General features: G+C 40.2%; 1 protein-coding gene across 1 annotated transcript in view; it reads left to right on the top strand.

Annotated features, from left to right (window-relative positions):
- Positions 1 to 20,385, top strand: part of LOC308679861 (kelch-like protein 29) — a 263,473-nt gene that overhangs the window by 233,363 nt on the left and 9,725 nt on the right. Inside the window, exon 13 of the mRNA XM_081347670.1 lies at positions 19,958 to 20,102. Within this exon, the coding sequence (XP_081203796.1) occupies positions 19,958 to 20,102 (145 nt within the window). The remainder of the gene's footprint in view (positions 1 to 19,957; positions 20,103 to 20,385) is intronic.

Raw genomic sequence — 20,385 nt, 5'->3', positions numbered from 1 at the left:
GTGAGTATGAGAGACTTCTTTCAAAAACCATTTAAAAATCTTAATTCTTATTTTTGAACGGAATATATTTGAAAGAAATATATTTTTACATCAGGTCCCACATCAGATACATTTCATGTCTAAAGTTTTTCGTTAGACAGTGTTGAAACTATGAGAAAATAACTTCATGGAATTTCAGTAGAAGTTGACTTCATTAGTATTTGGCATTTTGACACGCTCCAGAGATATTGAGGTTGTGGGTAGAGGGTGGAAGGAACTTTTTTTTATTTTTTTTACCTGTAACTCGGTGGCAAATGCAGCCCTGAGGGACACACAACGAGAGCAGGACTGAGGTGTTTCACTATAGCTAGAAAGCAAGCATTTCCCCATTAGTGCAGAAATAAGTGTGGATTTAAAAAAGACACAATGCCATGAAACCAGCTTTATCTGCCATTTTTAGTCAGTAAAATAAGTTATTTGGATATCCACCTGACTGCTGCATGAAATATCTTTTTCAGAGACAATAAGAAGACACTTGACGTTTAATATACGCCTAAAACTTCAAATTAAAATGAGTTTAAAAGTCTTAAAATGTGAGTTTGATCAAATTTAAGATCATAAAAAGTCTTAAATATCTTAAATGGTATAACATAAATCTTAATATTAATAATATTCAAAAGAATATGATTGAAATAAACATGAGCACAAAGTAAAAACGTGACGCTGTTGTGCGTTCTAGTCAAGTCATCTTCATTTATATAGCGCTTTTAACAATGTAGATGGTTCCAAAGCAGCTTTACATTGATAATAGTAAATTAAAGTAAAGTGTTTTGGCTTTATAGCAGCTCTAGAATAAAGTTATTGTCCAGCTAAAGTTAGTTTAATTGATTCACTTCTGTCGCAACGATCATAAGTTATTAACTTAGGGGCCGCTAACACGACACCGTTTTAACAGAAAACTGTTAAGTTCTTTCTGCGCAAACTTCAAAAACAGGAACCAGTGAGAACGCAGATGGCGTGCACGTGTATTACGAGTTCAGTCTATAGGTATGCGCATTTGAATATATGTGCGCAGGCGTGTAGTCCTTCCCTACAAATCAACCCTCAACATACTACTTGTCTGGCCTTAAAATTAATAATACAGAATTGTTATCGCTTCCACGTAGCCACGCGAACCAGAATTATCCCGACAACGCTTTATCTGTAGATAAGTAAAGGGAGGGGAGGGAGGCCTTCACAGGGGAGAGACTAGTTGACATTTCAGGACTGCGCTGTCGTCGCGTCCAGGCACAGGTCTTTCATCAGATCTGGATACAGCCTGGATCCGGTGGACTGCAGTAAACCTCGGGATAAACAGAGAGACTGATATTAGCGTAGACGCCATTCTTCTTATGATGTAACGAGTACATCAGGATTTATGGGAAATGTTCCCAGTTCCGGCTGACCTAATCTATGCAGCCTAACATTGAATTATAAAAGTCTATAATGTGTTGTGTGTATGCTAGGCCAAAGAGATGTGTTTTAAGTCTAGCTTTGAACTGACAGAGTGTGTCTGCTTCCCGGACAATGTTAGGAAGACTGTTCCAAAGTTTTGGTGCTAAATAGGAAAAGGATCTACCGCCAGCAGTTGATTTTGATATTCTAGGTATTATCAACTGGCCGTAATTTTGAGATCGCAATAGACGTGAAGGACTATAATAGTACTGCGGAGCTAAACCATTTAGTGCTTTGTAAGTAATCAGCAATATTAAAAAATGTATACAATGTTTAATAGGGAGCCAGTGCAGTGTTGACAGAACAGGCTGATATGGTCATAGTTGCGGCGATCTGCCGGGAGGTGTCTCTGCGTGCGGGTGCATGTGACAGCGGTCTTGCTTCTACATGCGCGTAACAGTGCTCCGCAGCACGCCTCAGCAGGTGAGCGAAATTAGACTAATTAGCAGCACACGCCAGAAACCTTCAGACAATAGAAGCGGCGCGAGTTTGTTCAGGTTTGCAACGCAGCTAAGAACAGCAGAAGAAAGAAGAAATCGCTAAAGAATCATGGAATTAAAACTCATGGGAAAAGGAAAAGATCAAAAGGGCTACCGATTTTTCACCTTCCTTGTTTACTGGTCAAATAAATTGAAGAACGAGTGAAATCCTGAGTCTGGTTAAGTCCTTCCCTTTTCAAGTGTGGGAAGCCATGATGTTTTAAATAAACCCCACAGTGAAAAACCATCATGACCAGTGACCAGCGAAGATTCCGCTTGCGGCCACAGCCGAGAGGGAAGACACTCCACCTGGGGGCCTGAAGGATAAAGCCTGCTGTCCGTCAATTGAAGAGAAGTCAATTGAAGTCACTTGATGATTTGAAAGTGGAGAGGATCACAGCTAAGAGACTTCTCTCCCGTCTTGCCAATAGCATTACGAGGACCCACACAGAGATGTCTGTAGAGGAGTTAAAAGAGAACTTCAAGAAGCTTACACTAGAGAGCTCCAGAGTCATGGAGGCAAACGAAGAGATAGAGGCCGCTTACATGGCAGAGTCCAACGCAGCTACTGCAGAGGAGCTGGGCGACTTACAGAGAGCCGACATAGAAAAGACGGAGGAATATTGTAAGCAAAAGACTAAAGAAGTTAAACTCCTAAATCGAGAGACACTCTGGGTCGTATATGGAGAAAAAGAACTGTCCCTAGCTCTACATGTTGCAGAGAGTGAGTGCAAGAATGTCTCCTCCACCCAGCTAGACGTAACTCTGGAGGTTTATGAGTTCATGCTGACCCACTTAGAGAAGTTGGTGCTCAAGGCAAAGGAAGCGCACCAAAACTGGAACCGCTGGGCTTCGCCAGCCGAGCAAGGAGACGCTGATGGCCGCCTAAGAGCACATGAGGTGCACCTTCCCCAGCTGCTGTCGGCCGCCTTCATCAAAGCAGAAAGGATAAAACCAGACACTGAAGAACCCCCAGGCCGCCATTTAGCTCCAGTGGCAGCGATAAAGCTGAAAGCCACAGCTCTACCAAAGTTTGCCGGTAACCAGCGAGGCTACTTCAGATGGAGGCAAGAATGGGAGGCTCTGCAGAAACAAGGTGAACCAACCGGCTCCAAAGAGGTGAAGAAATTTCAACTGCTCGATAGCCTTGATGAGAAGGTGGCCAGAGATCTATGCCTGTCAACATACAACTCATCAGACGAGATCTTCCGAATCCTGGAGAACCGGTTTGGGAACCAAGCCACCATCGCTCTCGAGATCATCAAGGAGCTACAAGCAACACCACCAGTCAGGAGCGGCCAGCCAAGAAAAGTAATAGAGCTCATCCAAACTGTGGAAAAGGCCCTTTATGATTTGAGTGAACTGGATAATGCAGACGCCATAAAGAACCCGATAGTGACTAAATCCATCGAGTGCAAGCTCCCAGAAACTCTGAAGAAAGACTGGCTCACCTATGCTGCTGATGAGAGAGACGCTGTTAACCGTCAGAACCGTTTTCGACAAGCTTATCACGTACCTGAAATCACAAGAATCCATATATGAACAACTAGATCAGCTGAAAGACGTCGTCGAACCCACCAAGGAGAAGACCAAGTCTCTTAAGTACGCCAGAACAAAGACAACCAAGACCAGCAGTGAAATAGCAGGCTGCATCATTTGCGGTGACTCAAAGCACAGAAAGAAACTATATTTCTACAGAAAGTTTAGGGCTAACCTAAAGCCAGCGGAGAAGAGGGACGCAGCACAACAAATCGGTGCCTGCAAGAGGTGCCTCAAAGTCCACAACGGCGACTACTGCAGGAAAACTACTTACCTGTGAGGGAATCCAGAGTGCAAAGACCAACACCACTATATTCTCTGTCCAGTTGCCAGATCCCAGCCTCAAAGAACACCCAAGTCCAGTCCAGTGGGAACTGAGGGCAAAAGATACACTGAAATCCAAGAAAAGTTCCTCTCCAAACTTACACCGGAGCTGGCGCAGCAATATCAAGATGCCTTCTGCAACGTAGCATCCAGGGCATACAACTCCACTGCAGCTGAAAGAGGTATTCTGGAGGACAACTGCTTAAACGAGTACCCAGTGATCCTAAGGCTCCTTGACGTCACTGCCAACGATGGACAAAGAATAGGGACCCTCATTGACTTGGCATCAGACACAAACTACATAACACACAGAGCTGCGAGCAAGTTGAACCTGAGAAGTGGAGATGTGACACTGGTGGTTTACGGCATTGGAGGGATGAAAGTGTCTGTCGCAACCAAGCATTACCTCCTCAGGATACGTGTTAGCACTCCCAGAGGGACCCTCAAGTCACATCAATTGATCTGCTATGGACTTGATAAAATTGCAGAAGTTCACAGGCATGTTCCAGCTGTCAAGTTACAGAAGATATTCCCGGATGTTTCCCTCAAAGACCTTGCAAGACCGAGGGAAATACAACTCCTGATCAGCCACAAAGAAGGGCAGCTGGTACCCCAGAAAGTTCGTTCTGTCGGTGACCTGGTGCTCTGGGACGGCCCGCTCGGCAAGACCATCGGAGGCACGCACCCGGACCTCTTTGAAGAAGTCACATTAATGGCCCATACGTCAAAGATGCACTTCGCAAGATCCATGAGAACCGCAGCAGTCAAATACACTGAACTCACCTGTAAAAATCCAGTCTCTTGCCAGTCTCCCGACCATCCCAGCACCCAGTCCAATACAGCCACTAGCAGCAGAGACTTTCTGATGTGGTGGAAATGGGAAAGCATCGGAGCCGCTTGTGAGCCGAGATGTGGAGGTTGTCGCTGTGGGAATTGCCAACCCGGGGGGAAAGAAATTATGCTGGCTGAAGAAAGAGAGATGGAGATGGTGAGAGATGGCTTGACGTATGTGAACAGAGATCACCACAGCCCTGAACCACACTGGCACGCCTAGTATCCATGGACAGAGGATCCAGCATCTCTCCCCAACAACAGGAGAGCGGTTGAAGCCACATTCCACAGAACGGAGAAGCAGCTGGCAACGAAACAAGTGTGGAAAATGGCCTATGCTTCACAAGTCCATGAAATGGTTAATCGCGAAGCTGCAGTGAAACTGTCCAAAGAAGTTCTGCAGAGCTGGACTGGGCAAGTGTGGTACATAAGTCACCTGATTGCATTAAATCCACATTCAGCCTCCACCCCAGTGAGGCTAGTGTGGAACAGCAGCCAGAAGTACAGAGGCCTAAGCTTGAATGACATACTAATCAAAGGTCCTGACGTCCTGAATCGGATCAGAGCTGTCCTGCTGAGGTTCCGAGCTGGTGTCTTTGCTGCCCTTGGTGACATCCGCAAGATGTACAACTCTGTCTGGCTGGAAGAAAGAGAGGTCCACCTGCACAGGTTCCTGTGGCGCGACACTGAAGATGCAGAGATAGAGGATTTCACCATAACAAGAGTCAACATTGGAGACAAACCTGCTGGTTGCATAGCCCAAGTCGCCATGCGAGAGACCGCCAACTTGCCTCCATTCACCCACTTCAAAGAAGAGAAACGTGTGCTGGAGGAAGACGCATATGTCGATGACATCCTAACCTCTCACAACAACCTCGACCACCTGAAACTCCTCACGTCCAACATCGAGCAGATCCTTAAAGCAGGAGGATTCTTCATGAAGCCCTGCGTCTACTCCGATCAAAGTGGGAGGAAAGGGCAGAGAGGTGAGAAGATGGAGTCAAAGACCGTGATCCTGCCGAACCAGCTAACTGAAGAGGATAACAAAGCCTGAGGGAAGAAGTAAGAAGCCAAACCCCAGACCCACTCACCATAAGAGAACTGTTAAGCCAAGTCTCTGGTCTTTATGATCCCCTCGGCCTTGTGGCTCCAGCAAAACAGAAGGGAGCCATCCTGATCCGAAAAGCTTTTCAAGAAGCGAAAGTGATGCACCGCATAAAAGACACCTGGGATGCCGCCTTGTCCAAATAACTCAGAGAAGACGCAGCAGGAGCCGGAACCTATGCCTGGCAGCACAAAAGGGCATACACTTTCCGAACACAACAACGGACAGACTAGTTGTTTACAAGGATCAAACAAGTGAAAGCGGGTGAAAGAAAGCATGGGTCATCAGGGGAAGAATTATTGCCCAAAAAGTCGTTGACAAGTGTGTCATTTGCAAGAAGGCAAAAGCAAAAACCTGTCAGCAAATAATGGGAAACTTACCTGAAGAGAGGTGGAGCCCGGCTGCACCGTTTCAATTCACGTCTGTCGACCTTTTCGGACCGTATCAAGTGAAGGATGATGTCAAGAGGAGAGTGAGCATGAAAGTATGGGGTGTGCTCTTTTGCTGCATGTCAAGCCGAGCCATCCATGTCGAACTGGCAAGCACGCTAACAACAGAGAGCTTTCTACTTGCTTACCAGAGGTTCACTTCTGTCCGAGGCCATCCTCAGAAGATCTGGTCCGATCCAGGTACGAATTTTATTGAAGCAAAACTTGTCCTGGAAGAGATGTACACTTACCTGAGACAAAGAGTCACTTGAAGAATATGCTGCCAAGAATGGGACTTACTGGACATGGAAGATCCTTCCAGCCGACTCACCTCACCGAAATGGCACTGCCAAAGCTGCTGTCAAGATCACCAAAAGAGCTCTCCAAAGTCTTGGTAGAGGAGGAGGCCTTACCTTCGGCGAATTCCTGATGGTGCTCAAGCTAGCTGCCAACCTTGCCAACGAAAGGCCTATTGATGCCAGAGTCCAGAGCCGTGAAGACCGCATCCAATACATCACTCCGAACACCTTGTTGCTTGGTCGAGCCACACAGAGTGGAGATTTCAAAGCATTCGACTACACCACTTACCCCTTCAAAAGGCTGCAAGAGATGCAAACTCAAGTTTACTACTTTTTGAAGTCATCCCTGAAGATGCAGAGATAGAGGATTTCACCATAACAAGAGTCAACATCGGAGACAAACCTGCTGGTTGCATAGGAATTATCTGTTATTATTTTCATTGCAGGTCCAAACCTGTTCATCCGCAGCAAGTGGCATACTGCCGAAAGAAACGTTGCCATTGGAGACATAGTTTGGCTCTGCGACCAAAATGCGCTAAGGGGGGCAGTTCAAGCTAGCAAGAGTCATCAGTGTGAATGCAGATTCCAAAGGCATCGTCCGGGATGTCCACGTGAAAGTCTCTTCGAGCGGGTGTGTTCAGGTGAAGACTCCAAAACCTCTTGCCAAAGAGTCTGGGTCTAAGGAGAAGGATTTCCAGGGTACCATACTGCATCGGGACGTGCGGCACCTCATCGTCCTCATCCCAGCAGAGGATCAATTCTACGGGGACCAGCTCGCCTGAGAGGTGCAATCTTTCCGGTCGCACCGCGCAAAGATCGAGTGGGTTTTTCACCGGTTTTTCACCTTCCTTGTTTACTGGTCAAATAAATTGAAGAACGAGTGAAATCTTGAGTCTGGTCAAGTCCTTCCCTTTTCAAGTGTGGGAAGCTATGATGTTTTAAATACACTTGACAGTCATACTTCCTGGTTCTGGTAAGAACTCTAGCTGCTATGTTTTGGACCAGCTGTAATTTGTTTATTAACCTGTTAACCGTTGCCAGAGCGCGGGCGCACTGAAGCGTTTTTTTTTTATAAATAGTTCAAAGTTACTATCAGATTTAATGTTATACCTTGACAAACTATACATCATTACAAAGATATAAGACTCAAGTTTCAGAATTTGACCACTATTGTATTCTGAGAAACTTATAGCGACAGTTATTACTTAATTTGTGTCAGGAGTTATGAAATGAAAAAATGAGTCGATACCTTTGATATGAATTATGCGCGTCAGCCGCTTTCATTCATAAAAAAACTCCCGTGCCGTCGTCATGACAGCGATACACAAAACAACGTCCTTCCGGGCTTTTAGCTAAAAAATGTGCAGATTTGGAGAAATATTGATATATTCTCATAGGTTTACATCAGATTTCTATAGACAGGAATAATATTTATTGAATTTATACCCAAATGCGTCGATGTAATCATTATGAGCGTTTGTATACTCTGTTAATGTGTTTTCAATTCATACCAATAGCCTGAGGGCGCCCTCGCCGCCCTGTGCACAGTATTAGAACATGAAGAAGTGCCATAATCATGTGACAATCCAGGAAGCCTCGAACACACACACAGCTAACAACAGATCGCGCTGTAACTATGGCTGTAACATGGAGATACAGTCGTTTTGAAGACAATAAACATGTTTGCTATGATATTTGAGTTACCTGTGTTTTTCAATCCATGCCAGGTATTTCCATAATAATAGATTATATTTATAATGTAATGCTAATCTATATAGACTATCATTGTGCAGAACAGTATACAATAGTATATTTTCTGTCTGATTTTTTTATCTGAAGCCAAATTAGATCACAGAAAATTATTTAAAATACTCGATTTGCTTTATAAAGTAAGTTTATAAGCACAAACATGGTTTTAATCTCATAAATTGTCGTGTATTGATGGTGTGCTAAGCTAACATGCTAGCTAGCCCTAGGTGCACCTGCCACCTAGAAGTTATATTTTTATTATTTTTTGAATGCTTACTGAAATGTTTCTTTATTCAAGAAATGCATTTAAAACAGTTTAGAATGTAAGGGTGAACTTTGAGAAAATAAATTAGTGACTGAAACCATATGAATAGCATGTGAATAGCCAGTCGTTAGTAACTATAATGCAGACAAAAGAAATGCATATTTAGAGCCATAACCAGGCTGGAGAGGTGTGAATGTGTGCAGGGGGAGACTGAGACTGAATGGGGCTCGTTTGCACCACAAAACAATAAAGACAATATACTGCATAGATGGTAAGAAGATGACAATAAATATCAGTAGCATTTTAGCATTAAATCAAAATAAAGTCACATGACATGGTCTTGAAAAACATTTCACTAAATACAGAGTTTTGGACTTATTATCTTAAGATTTTAAACATAAAATGTTTAGACATGTGGCATTAGCTGTAGTGCATTTCTAGATTGCTCCAGGGCCAACTTCAATTTTATTTTCATGAGGATGTTTCATAAAAAATAATTTCTAATAACTTTACAAAACTTTAAAGCTATTTATAACAATTTTTGTCATTATGACAATAATTAATTCTACATTTACAATAAACTGCCAGGTGTCAGCTTTCAAATGAGATCATACTTGTGCTTTTAGTACAAAGGGTTCATGAACTGTATCTGTTTCAGTTTGGGTAACAGGTTAAGCGTGCAGGGCAACCACCCATGATAGCATTACAATAATCTTGCCTTGATGTCATGAACGCATGGACTAATTGTTCTGCATTTGTCAATGAGAGCATATGATGTAATTTAGATATATTTTTAAGATGGAAAAATGCAGTTTTACAGATACTAGACACATGACTTTCAAATGAAAGATTGGTATCAAAGAGCACACCCAGGTTCCTAACCGACGACGAAGACTTTACAGAGCAGCTATCAAGTGTTAGACAGTATTCTAGATACACGAATTATCTGTTAAATACACAGAGCTTTACTGTATATTGTCTCTGCTAACATTAAGCGCTCTGATAATTAAAACTTGAGCTTATAACTAGTTTATTGTGGCATGCATGTCTTCAACAGTTTCCTGACCATTATCCTCTTTCCTCATTATTGGATGATCTGGCACTTGGCAGACGACTGATGAAAGGATCACACTTATGGACTGCTCGTATTTTTAGTCATGTGTTATGCTTTTTCTCTAGAATTCATCTTGAGGAGCATCTTGGTCCATTTTTAGATGTGAACGGGTCCCTGCAAGTTCTACATTGTCGCCATTTCAGAGCAGTTTGCAGTCCATGAATTTATGCTAAGTGATTGCTTGTTGATCTACTGTTGATGAATTAAGTTTATTATATGTTGTTGATAGTTATAAGAGTGCATATTTTATCTCCCTCATATGTTAGAATGAGCAGCTTGAAGTGGTATAGTGCAGACATTTCAAAATAAAAGTACCAGTGTATTTTGAGCTTGTTTACATAAAAAAAAAAATCATTCAATATGTAAATTTTACTAGTAAAATGGCACAGTAATTTGTTGTTCTTTAAACACATTATTTTTGTATCTGCACACTTCAGTATCGATTGTCCAGTATCAGTTTCAGTGTCAGCAAGTTTACCTATAGATTTGTAAAGCTAGTGCTCGATTTTTCTTGCCACATGCATCAGATAGTTAATGAATAATCAAGGCCCCTTTAAGGCGAATTGTAGGCTTTTATTTTCTAGTCATGCATGTACAACTTGTGTCTGCTTGTATTGGCTTAGTTTGAAATTTCGAAAAGTGTATGTTTTGTCCAGCTAATGAGCACGTGTGTTCTTTTAAAGCAATGCACCCCAGCAAGTCCTTTGACGGCGGCAGCGCTTTGCAGCAACAAATTGACCAGAAGTTGTATGTTTTTAATGAGATTGTCAGTGAAAACAGAGCTTTACTGTATATTGTCTCTGCTAACATAAAGCACGCTGATAATGAAAACTTGAGCTTATAACTAGTTTCTTGTGACTTGCATGTCTTCAACAGTTTCCTGACCATTATCCTCTTTCCTCATTATTGGCTGATCTGGCACCTGGCAGACGACTGATGAAAGGATCACACTTATGGACTGCTCGTATTTTTAGTCAAGTCTTATGCTTTTTCTCTAGAATTCATCTTGAGGTGCATCTTGGTCCATTTTTAGATGTGAACGGGTCTCTGCAAGTCCTTAAAATTCAGTTTTAGCATGAAAAGTCATACAAAAGTCTTAATTATCTTAAATTTTATTATAAAACTTTTTGTTTCTATTTTAATAGATGGTTATATAAGAGTCCATATTTTATCTCCCTCATATTTTAAACTAGCAGCTGGGAATGGAAAATCAAAGACCTTTCAAAATAAGAGTCAATACATTTTACTAGTATCGGCACAATACTTTTTTTATAGCCATTCTTTGAACACATTGTTATTGTATCGGCAAACTCCAATATTGTTCAACCTCTAATTTGTATTGATGTACGTATGTGTACATAAATCAATTGCAGTACATATTGTATTTTAAATTTGCAGTTACTAACTTTGTTGAATATGTGCCTGTTTATTTAAAGTCAAAGAATCTGAGATGCATGATTTATTTTGAGATTGTATGGATTTGTTCTGCATGAGCATACAGTATTGTATTTGTGCAGTTTTTAGTCTCAGTTTTTAGTTTAAGTCTCAAATTGAAGTTATAAACTCTGCAGATACCCTGCTTTGTGTGAGGTAAAAGCTTGCAGATAAATTCTGTTTAGCAATGTAATTATCTAGTCCGGTATAATGTTTCACGAGGTTCATTTAGAAGTTCTTCAATGCAACTCCTGCACTATATTAGAACATATTTTATGGCATAGTCTTTTCAATTTTTTATTTATTATTATTCCATTACACACTTAAAAATGTTTTAATAAAGTTTGCCCAGGTTTAGTTATTGCATTTTTATTAAAAACTAATCTTAAAAGTCTTATATAGATTTTTTTTTTTATTTTTTTTTTTATTTTATTTTTTATATGTAGTATGTATATGAAAATAGCAACAAACAAAAAGTAATAATTTGCTGATAATTTTCCCTGTTGTAGCTCTCAGTGAATCTATAAAGCATACGGACTACTTTTATGGTGCTTATATATATATATATATATATATATATATATATATATATATATATATATATATATATATATATATATATATATATATATATATATATATATATATATATATATATATATATATATGTGGTGGGACGTACAGAGTTTCCTTTTTTTTTTAACAAATTAATTTAATGCTTGTGGGTAATTAGTGTCCAATTATGTGCCGCGAGGGAGTGTATAAAAAAGGGGGGATTCGAATGCACCGCGTGGTCACCGTCTGTGCGTCATTGCCGGGGACCGCTCGTTCCGGTTTGTTCATCCCGTCTGCTTTTGAGGTACGTGTTGTCTGGTTGACTAGTTAGCACATAGATTTGTGACTTTATGTAATAGTCATTTGGGTTATAGCATTATGGCTGATGGTTCGTCGTTGGCGGTGGCTATTCATATGCCCTGCCTGCATTCCTGTGCTTTGTGACACGGTGGTATCCTTCTGTGTGTGCGTGACGTGGATGTGTGCCTAGTTATGAAATGAAGGTACGTGAAACTATCACTATTTTGTAGTGCTCATTTTTTATACTGCAAGTATATATTTATGTTTAAATTTTAGGAGGAATAGACTGTTCGGCAAGGAAACGCTGTTTGACGCTGCTGCTTTGTACCCCGGATTTCTCCTGTGACAACTGAACTCTTTTTATCAACACGTGCGCGCTCGATCTAGGCGTGTTTGGGTGACGCATGCTCTCCAGCATGGTTCTCGTGATCGCAGTGTTTTGTTTTTTTCTTTTCTTCAACTAGTTCTGTGTGTTTATAGTTTGTGTTTTTTTGTACATTTATTTTACTATCTTTTTCAGTGTATTCTTTGAATGTTTGTTGTGTAATTGTGTTCTTTATTTGATTATTTTTGTGAAGTTGTCTTGTAGTGTGTTTTGTTTTGCTTGAAGGGTGCAGTGAGAAGGAGATTGAGGTGAATATACACCTAGCTTTGATACCAAATCCTGATCTCCATCATTGTAACGGTTTTATGATTTTCTGATTTATTCATTTAAATGTTTATTTGTTTGTCGTAATTAAGTGTTCTTGTTTGAGATCATTTTGACTTCATTATAGGAGCCGAGGCTTCCGGGCAGGCCGCTAATAGGCCCTCACGTGTGGAGGTTTGGTCACAGAGTGCTGTGCGTTCATGCTTGAGCTTATTGGAGTGTGTGTGTTGATACCTATGCACAGGGTGGTAAGAGTGATTATAGGAGCCTTGTGCTCACTAAATAGTGTACCTGCCATTATTAAGCCTCGGTCTCCTTTTTGGGTTCACTAGAGCCGTGAATGTCGAGTGATGAATGCTGACCCAGTCTTTTAATGCTGTCTTTTAAGATTGTTGCTTGAATAAAGCTTTTTGTATTTTTTTGTATCCACGTCTCCGGCCCTTCTTCGATAATAACGTTCCTGTGTCCTTTTTTGTGGGTTATTAAATTCATGAGTATTAATATTTCCCTGTTAAACAGGGTGGCGTAGTCGTGCATTTGTAGAATTAGTCCGTGAGTTGCTCCCCTTGAGCGGCGCCACGCTACATTCATATAAAACATATATATATATGTTCTTTTCTGAGCTGGAAAGGCATCATACGGGTTGCTGTTCATAGCTTCTGTATGATTTTCCTTTTTAGTTCCACAAAAGAAAAAACAGCATACAGGTTCAGAATACTCTATCAGTTTTACTCTATCAGTAAATAATGATAGAGTTGTCATTTTTGGAGAGTCAACTATTCATTTTTGCATGGAACCAGATCAGTGGAACGTGAATAACATTTTGCTGTCTGACATGTCACTTGAGACTCCTTCAAAAGGTTCAGATATTGAAATTAGAGTTCGGTTATGGCGTTTGTATCAGCGAAAGGGAGATATGAATGCTTCTGACATTCAACTCTGCAGCCGACAGCAAACATTCACTCGCACAAATGCGACTTTAAAAACACTTTTGTGACCCACTGGGTCAAACATGTGCGTTCATGTAGCCAAAGAGCGTTTAGAGCAGGTGACTTAAAGTTCAGAGACGGCAACTGACATCATCTCTCATCGAGAGCCGGTCTCGAAAGGCCAGCTGCATTTGAGAAGGAACATGATATTTTGATTATTGTGAAGGGCTTGAGTGATCTGGAAAGGTCGGTGTAGATGTCAAGTGTTGCAGGTATTCTTGCACCAGCGGATAATGAACTGTTGAGGGTTTCGGTCAGTAACGTCATCTCAGCCTGGGCGCTTATTGATTTTGATGTTGCCATGGACTGTGAGGCTCTTATTGATTTTTATATCACTATGGACATAGTGGCCCAGGGATCATATGTTTATTGCAGCCGTGTTTGTGTAAGAACCAGCAAAGGCTCAAATACAAAGCTCCTCAGTCTTCATTGTCTTGTTATTTGGCTTCCTCCTCAATCGATAAAGCCATGGAATCGGTCAACAGTAATAAAGCAACTAAAACCACTATGTAGCATATTAAAATGGCCTAGTAATTGCAGTGTAGGACAGTAAAGCCTAGAGTAGAAGATGTGGGCAGGTAGCAAAAAGTTTGCTAGTTCAAACCCAATTAAGACTGATCGCAGTTGTACCCTTGATCAAGACTTTTAACCCCCTGGTATTATAAAGTGTCTGCTACATTTGACCAAAAGTCTGGAATCAGTAAGATTTAAGAAGTGGGGGAGGGGGGTTAATAGTAGAGGTTAGCATGTTTTAAAGTCCCCATGAAATCAAAATTGACCCTATTTACTTTGTTAGCGCATATTACTAGTCTTGTGGTGAACAATTAATCCGTGCAAGAAAATATTTACAAAAACATTTTTTTACCATGGTAATCTTTAATCAAAATCTGAAAATGCCCCTCCCCGCTGCATTGGAGGACCTTCTCTGATGACATAGGTTTGAGGAATTGGTTTGGGCAACACCTAACCACTCCCCTCAAACCGTTAGTCTGCTATGAGCAGAGATGGAGAGGAGGAGCGCTAGAGTAAAACCCTGCCCTCTGTTCAATATTCCTTTTCACTGGGACATACGTCATAACACTGGAGAAAAGTCGTTTGCAACTTCCGGTTCACGGGGACTTTAATGTATAAAAAAACAAACACATTTTTTGCATAGTGTACATTATTACAGCTCCTCTATTCCAATTCTCATTCTGTCCCCTCCTTCCAAAAAACTGTTCTGATTGGCCAGCAGATCCAGTAAATTGTGATTGGCCAAGCACGTCAAGCATTTGTTGGAAATGTAACGCCATAAGTAGTCTATGTATAAAGCTGGTGTTGTAATTTCGCAGGGTCAGGAAACTGTCCTTTGTAAAATGCATTGTGCACAAGCAACCTTTTGGTTTGCACTGCAAACAAAGCGATTTTGCTTTCATATCCAAACACAGTGTCTCCGCGACATGACAACAAAACTAAAATTCACAGAAGCCTCATCTTTTTTCTTTGCGTATGCTTTTGGCCGCTAATATTTCACATTGTGACGTAGGCGTTTGAGGAAATAATATCTGGACTTCGATCGAGGTGTTTTAGGCTGGACTGGATCTGTGTTCTCTGTTAGATAGAATTCATCTATTTGTGGAAGACTGAGCTTTGTAACTTTGCAGATCGTTTACATGCATAAACAGATTCATTACACACTAAAGGGAAAGGAAAACATTAAAAAGCATCATATGACCCCTTTAATTAATTGATTAAAAGTGACTTTTGTAATGCTACAAAAGATTTATATTGCAAATAAATACTGTTCTTTTGAACTTTCTGTTCACCAAAGAACAAAACTTTAACAAAAATATTAAGCAGCACAACTGTTTTCAACATTGATAAAAACAAGAAAAAAAAAATTTTATTGAATGGTAGTGTAAATGTATACGTGAATACAGTTATATAGATATTTATAAAAATAGACATTTTAATTAAAAATGTGCCTTAAAAACTTTAAAAGATTAAATACACAATGATTAATACAATTCCCAAGCACTGTAAGAAAAGATTAACTCTTTCCCAGCCATTGACGGAAATTTCTGGCTTTCACTGTTGTCAAGTTAAGTCACCTTTATTTATATAGCGCTTTTTACAATATACATTGTTTCAAAGCAGCTTTACAGTGATAACAGGAAAATAATGCAACAAAGTTTGTTTCTGCTTTACAGCAGATTTAGAAGAAAATAGCATCCTGCAGCTTTCACTGTTGTGCGGTTGGGGGTGCTATTACACATCTTCTGAAAGAGTACTGTATCTCCTGATCAAAAAACACAGATGAAAAAGCAGAAACAAGCAATATTATATGTTAGCAAGATGCATATGTAAAATAGCGTGATCATTAACATTAAACATTAAGCATATAAATCAAAACTCTCTAATGTTACCAAATGAAATGTCGACGAGCTATAGGACTGTGAAACTTTTGGAGGCGTTGATGGACTCGATCTACTCCATCTATGTTTTGATCATCATTCTGAATCCGATCTTGATGTAGTCTTTGACAGAAACATACAGCGAAATATTTTGAGGGCCATGCAAATTTTGTAAAAATTATCAAAAATACTGGCGGTGCCTGGCAACTTCTTAAAAAAAAACTCAATAAAACAATGCAAAAGATCTTGAATAGTGAATTTTGTCTTATTGCACTTGCAAATTTGTAACACTTGTTTTGAATTTGTTGTTATTGTTAGATATTATAACTGGAAATATGTTTGGGTGGTCCAGTTTTACTCGGTGAACACTGAAAAACTGTAAGATCTGCCATGGAGACGCTTCATATCAGTGATTTGGTCAGTCGGCAGTAAGAGTATCATCGATCTGCCTAATCTTCCCATTTGCAGTTTTTCATCTCTCCGTCTTAACGGCAGGGAACGGCATTGTCACCGACACCATCTGTGAATGACAACACCTTCCCCCCGCTGGCATGCTTATTGTGTTTGACAGGCCAGAAAATGCAGTTGGACACGCTCACTCTGCACTATATTGTGTATTGTGTTTAACATGTAAATATTAGAGCAGCCCGTGGCCATGACATGCATCAGGATGAAGATCTTTGGTGTTTTGGCCACATTTATGGAAGTATGAAACTTTGTTTAACTGTAAAAGGACTGCCGCTGTTTGTTTTGAGATATTCTTTCAAGAGCCCCATTTATTAGTTGCCACATCACTGAGGATGGCAGATTGACACTTCAATGCCCAGCAGGAGACAGCAGACGAGAGTTGAACACACATGCACACACTGTGTTGGGGGGGTGCTGAAAACCATTCTCAAATATGTGCGGTCAGGCGGAGAGCTGGATGCCAAAAGGAGATTAAATCAAGAAACACTGAAAAGATATAGAACTTGAGAAACTTTGTAGGGTGAATTTCATGAAAACATCTCTTGGTCACATTTAACCCAGTTTAAAAGTTAACTGCTGGCCACTTTATTCGGTGCACCTTGCTAATACCGGGTTGGGTCCCCTTTTGTCTTCAGAACTGCCTTAATTCTTCATGGCATAGATTTAGCAAGGTGCTAGAAACATTTCTCAGAGATTTTGGTCCATATTGACATAATAGCATCAGATTTTGCTGCAGATTTGTCAGCTGCACATGCAAATCTCCTGTTCCACCACATCCAAAAGGTGCTCTATTGGATTGAGATCTGGTGTCATTTGAGTATAGTCAACTCATTGTCATGTTCAAGAAACCAGTTTGAGATGACATGAGCTTTGTGACATGGCATGTTATCCTGCTGGAAGTAGCCATCAGAAGATGGGTCCACTGGGGCCATACTCAGGTAGGCTGTGGCGTTTAAACGTTGCTAAATTGGTACTAAGGGGCCCAAAGTGTGCCAAGAAAATATCCTCCACACTATTAACAGTAGCCTGAACTAGTAATACAAGGGACGATGGGTCCATGCTTTCATGTTTACACCAAATTTTAACCCTACCATCTGAATCTGATCTACGCAGAAATTGAGACTCATCAGACCAGCCAGTGCTTCTCCAGTATTCTATTGTCCAATCTTGGTGAGACAGTGTGAATTGTAGCCTCAGTTTCCTGTTCTCAGCTGACAGGGGTGTATATATATATATATATATATATATATGCACACACAGGGGAGGAATGGGAGAAGGTCATGTGGTCTGATGAGACAAAAATAGAGCTTTTTGGTCTAAACTCCACTCGCCGTGTTTAGAGGAAGAAGAAAGATGAGTACAACCCCAAGAACACCATCCAAACCGTGAAGCATGGAGGTGGAAACATCATTCTTTCGGGATGCTTTTCTGCAAAGGATACAGTACGACTGCACCGTATTGAGGGGAGGATGGATGGGGCCATGTATCGCGAGATCTTGGCCAACAACCTCCTTCCCTCAGTAAGAGCATTGAAGATGGGTCGTGGCTGGGTCTTCCAGCATGACAACGACCCGAAACACACAGCCAGGGCAACTAAGGAGTGGCTCCATAAGAAGCATCTCAAGGTCCTGGAGTGGCCTAGCCAGTCTCCAGACATGAACCCAATAGAAAATCTTTGGAGGGAGCTGAAAGTCCGTATTGCCCAGCGACAGCCCGAAACCTGAAGGATCTGGAGAAGGTCTGTATGGAGGAGTGGGCCAAAAGTGGTCTGTATGGAGGAGTGGGCCTGCTGCAGTGTGTGCAAACCTGGTCAAGAACTACAGGAAACGTATGATCTCTGTAATTGCAAACAAAGGTTTCTGTACCAAATATTAAGTTCTGCTTTTCTGATGTATCAAATACTTATGTCATGCAATAAAATGCTAATTAATTACTTAAAAATCTTACAATGTGATTATCTGAATTTTTGTTTTAGATTCCGTCACTCACAGTTGAAGAGTACCTATGATAAAAATGACAGACTTCTACATGCTTTGTAAGTGGGAAAACCTGCAAAATCGGCAGTGTTGTTCTCCCCGCTGTATATATATATATATATATATATATATATATATATATATATATATATATATATATATATATATATATATGCATGTATAAATAAATGTAACGAATTTTGATTTATTTAATGATTTATTTTTATTGTGGGCTAAAACATGATCGGGTTCTTCACAGGTTTTTGTGAGATTTACCCTTGGGACTGTGGTAATCTCCTCGTATTTGTCTTGTACTTAGGGCACTGCTTAGCTTTGATAGATTAAGTGAGATCAAAATTTCTCTTGTTTAGTTTTCAGTATTGCTCATGGATCTGCATGCACATTTCTATTTCTGATTTTCTATTTGTTAACCTTCCCTCCATCGTTCTCTGTTTTTTTTTTTTTTACATTATCCGTAATATCTTTTCTTCCCGGGAGGTCTCACTCCAAATCTGAAAGGCCCAAGATTTAATTAGCTCAATGTTCTTGCGTCTCACTTCAGCGGCTGAGGTTGATGTCACAGCTGCTGGGTTGAATGTGAATTCAATTCAATTATTTGCCACTCATCGATTATTTGTGTTTTCTCTTGTTTGATTACTTAAATCAAAGAAGTTAACCGCATTCATGCCAACATAATTGTGCTTGAACAGGGCTATTGATTTACAATTAGACAGTTGACAGAATGACCCCAGCTGTTTCTCTTATACTTGTATATTGTTGAAATTAATAATTCTCAATGAATGAAACTTAATAAACCCATAAAAATGGCTTGTCTCTATTCTAAAATATGCTTTGTAATCTTGTTTATAAGTTGATTTGAGGTATGATGCATTTACAAGAGATTCTTGTGAAGCAACATAAAATTATTTAACCTTATTTACTTTAATATGTGTTTCTGGTCTTATTGCGAATGAATATAATTGCAGTGCACATTATTCCAGAGGGAAAAAAATCGTCATGATCTTTAATTCACGTTTGCATATTTGCATGCTGGATGTTCCTGACCTTATGGACTTTGTAAGGGACATGTGCATGTTGTATTTATTCCACATGTTTTGACGCGTATCTTCTTGCCTTGTGTTCACACTCGAAATCCATATAATTCGTTCATCACTGTTTATTCTTCCAAATCAACAAAGAATCACGTTTCTTACACAGCATAATCCTCGTGTGCAGCGATGTCTTCTCAACAACTTGTTTGTAGAGATACTATACTCAAAAGGCAATTTATGCTATAATAAACGGTCAAAAACTTTGTGTTCTCCCAACGAGCATCTGCACTTATTGCATGAGCTTCAAACTTTTCTTACATGTGCTACAAAATGGACGTTACTGAACATGCGCAGTAAGAACAAATATAAAGTAAAGAAGTATATTCAACAGGCAATGACTAATTATCATAAATAATAATTGTATCAAATTTAGATAATAAAAATATGAAAATATAAATTTTGAAATATGAAATATGGCTCTTACAGACTTAAAATGGGTTAGTGGTGACTTCTGTTTTATTTTGCCATTGTTCAGATAATAAATACGCCCCGGCTGTGACTCTGAATGGATATATCTTCATCCTGGGAGGAGCATACGCCAGAGCCACCACCATCTACGACCCTGAGAAAGGGAACATCAAAGCAGGACCCAACATGAACCACTCCAGGCAGTTCTGCAGGTAAAACCATCATGTTAACCACAAATGAGTCTGAAAATTAAGCTGCAGACCATCATCTGTCCTTGGAGAAAACTTGATTGAGAGTTTTTCATCTTTAAGAAAAGATAGATAGTCATGGCTACTTGTGCATTCATGGTTCTTTGAATACAGCTGAATAGAGGTTTACTGCACAAGTCTGCCCTGGTCAGTGGTGCGTCACTATTACTATTTTTTATACTTCTTACTTCTTTGTACTTAATACTACTTAAGTACTGAACTTTTGCACGTTCAAAAAGAAATTAAG

This window comes from Scardinius erythrophthalmus, assembly GCF_964197995.2.
Source record: "Scardinius erythrophthalmus genome assembly, chromosome: 19".
In the NCBI taxonomy this organism is placed as follows: Eukaryota; Metazoa; Chordata; class Actinopteri; order Cypriniformes; family Leuciscidae; genus Scardinius; species Scardinius erythrophthalmus.
This window is presented reverse-complemented; position numbering and strand designations above follow the sequence as displayed.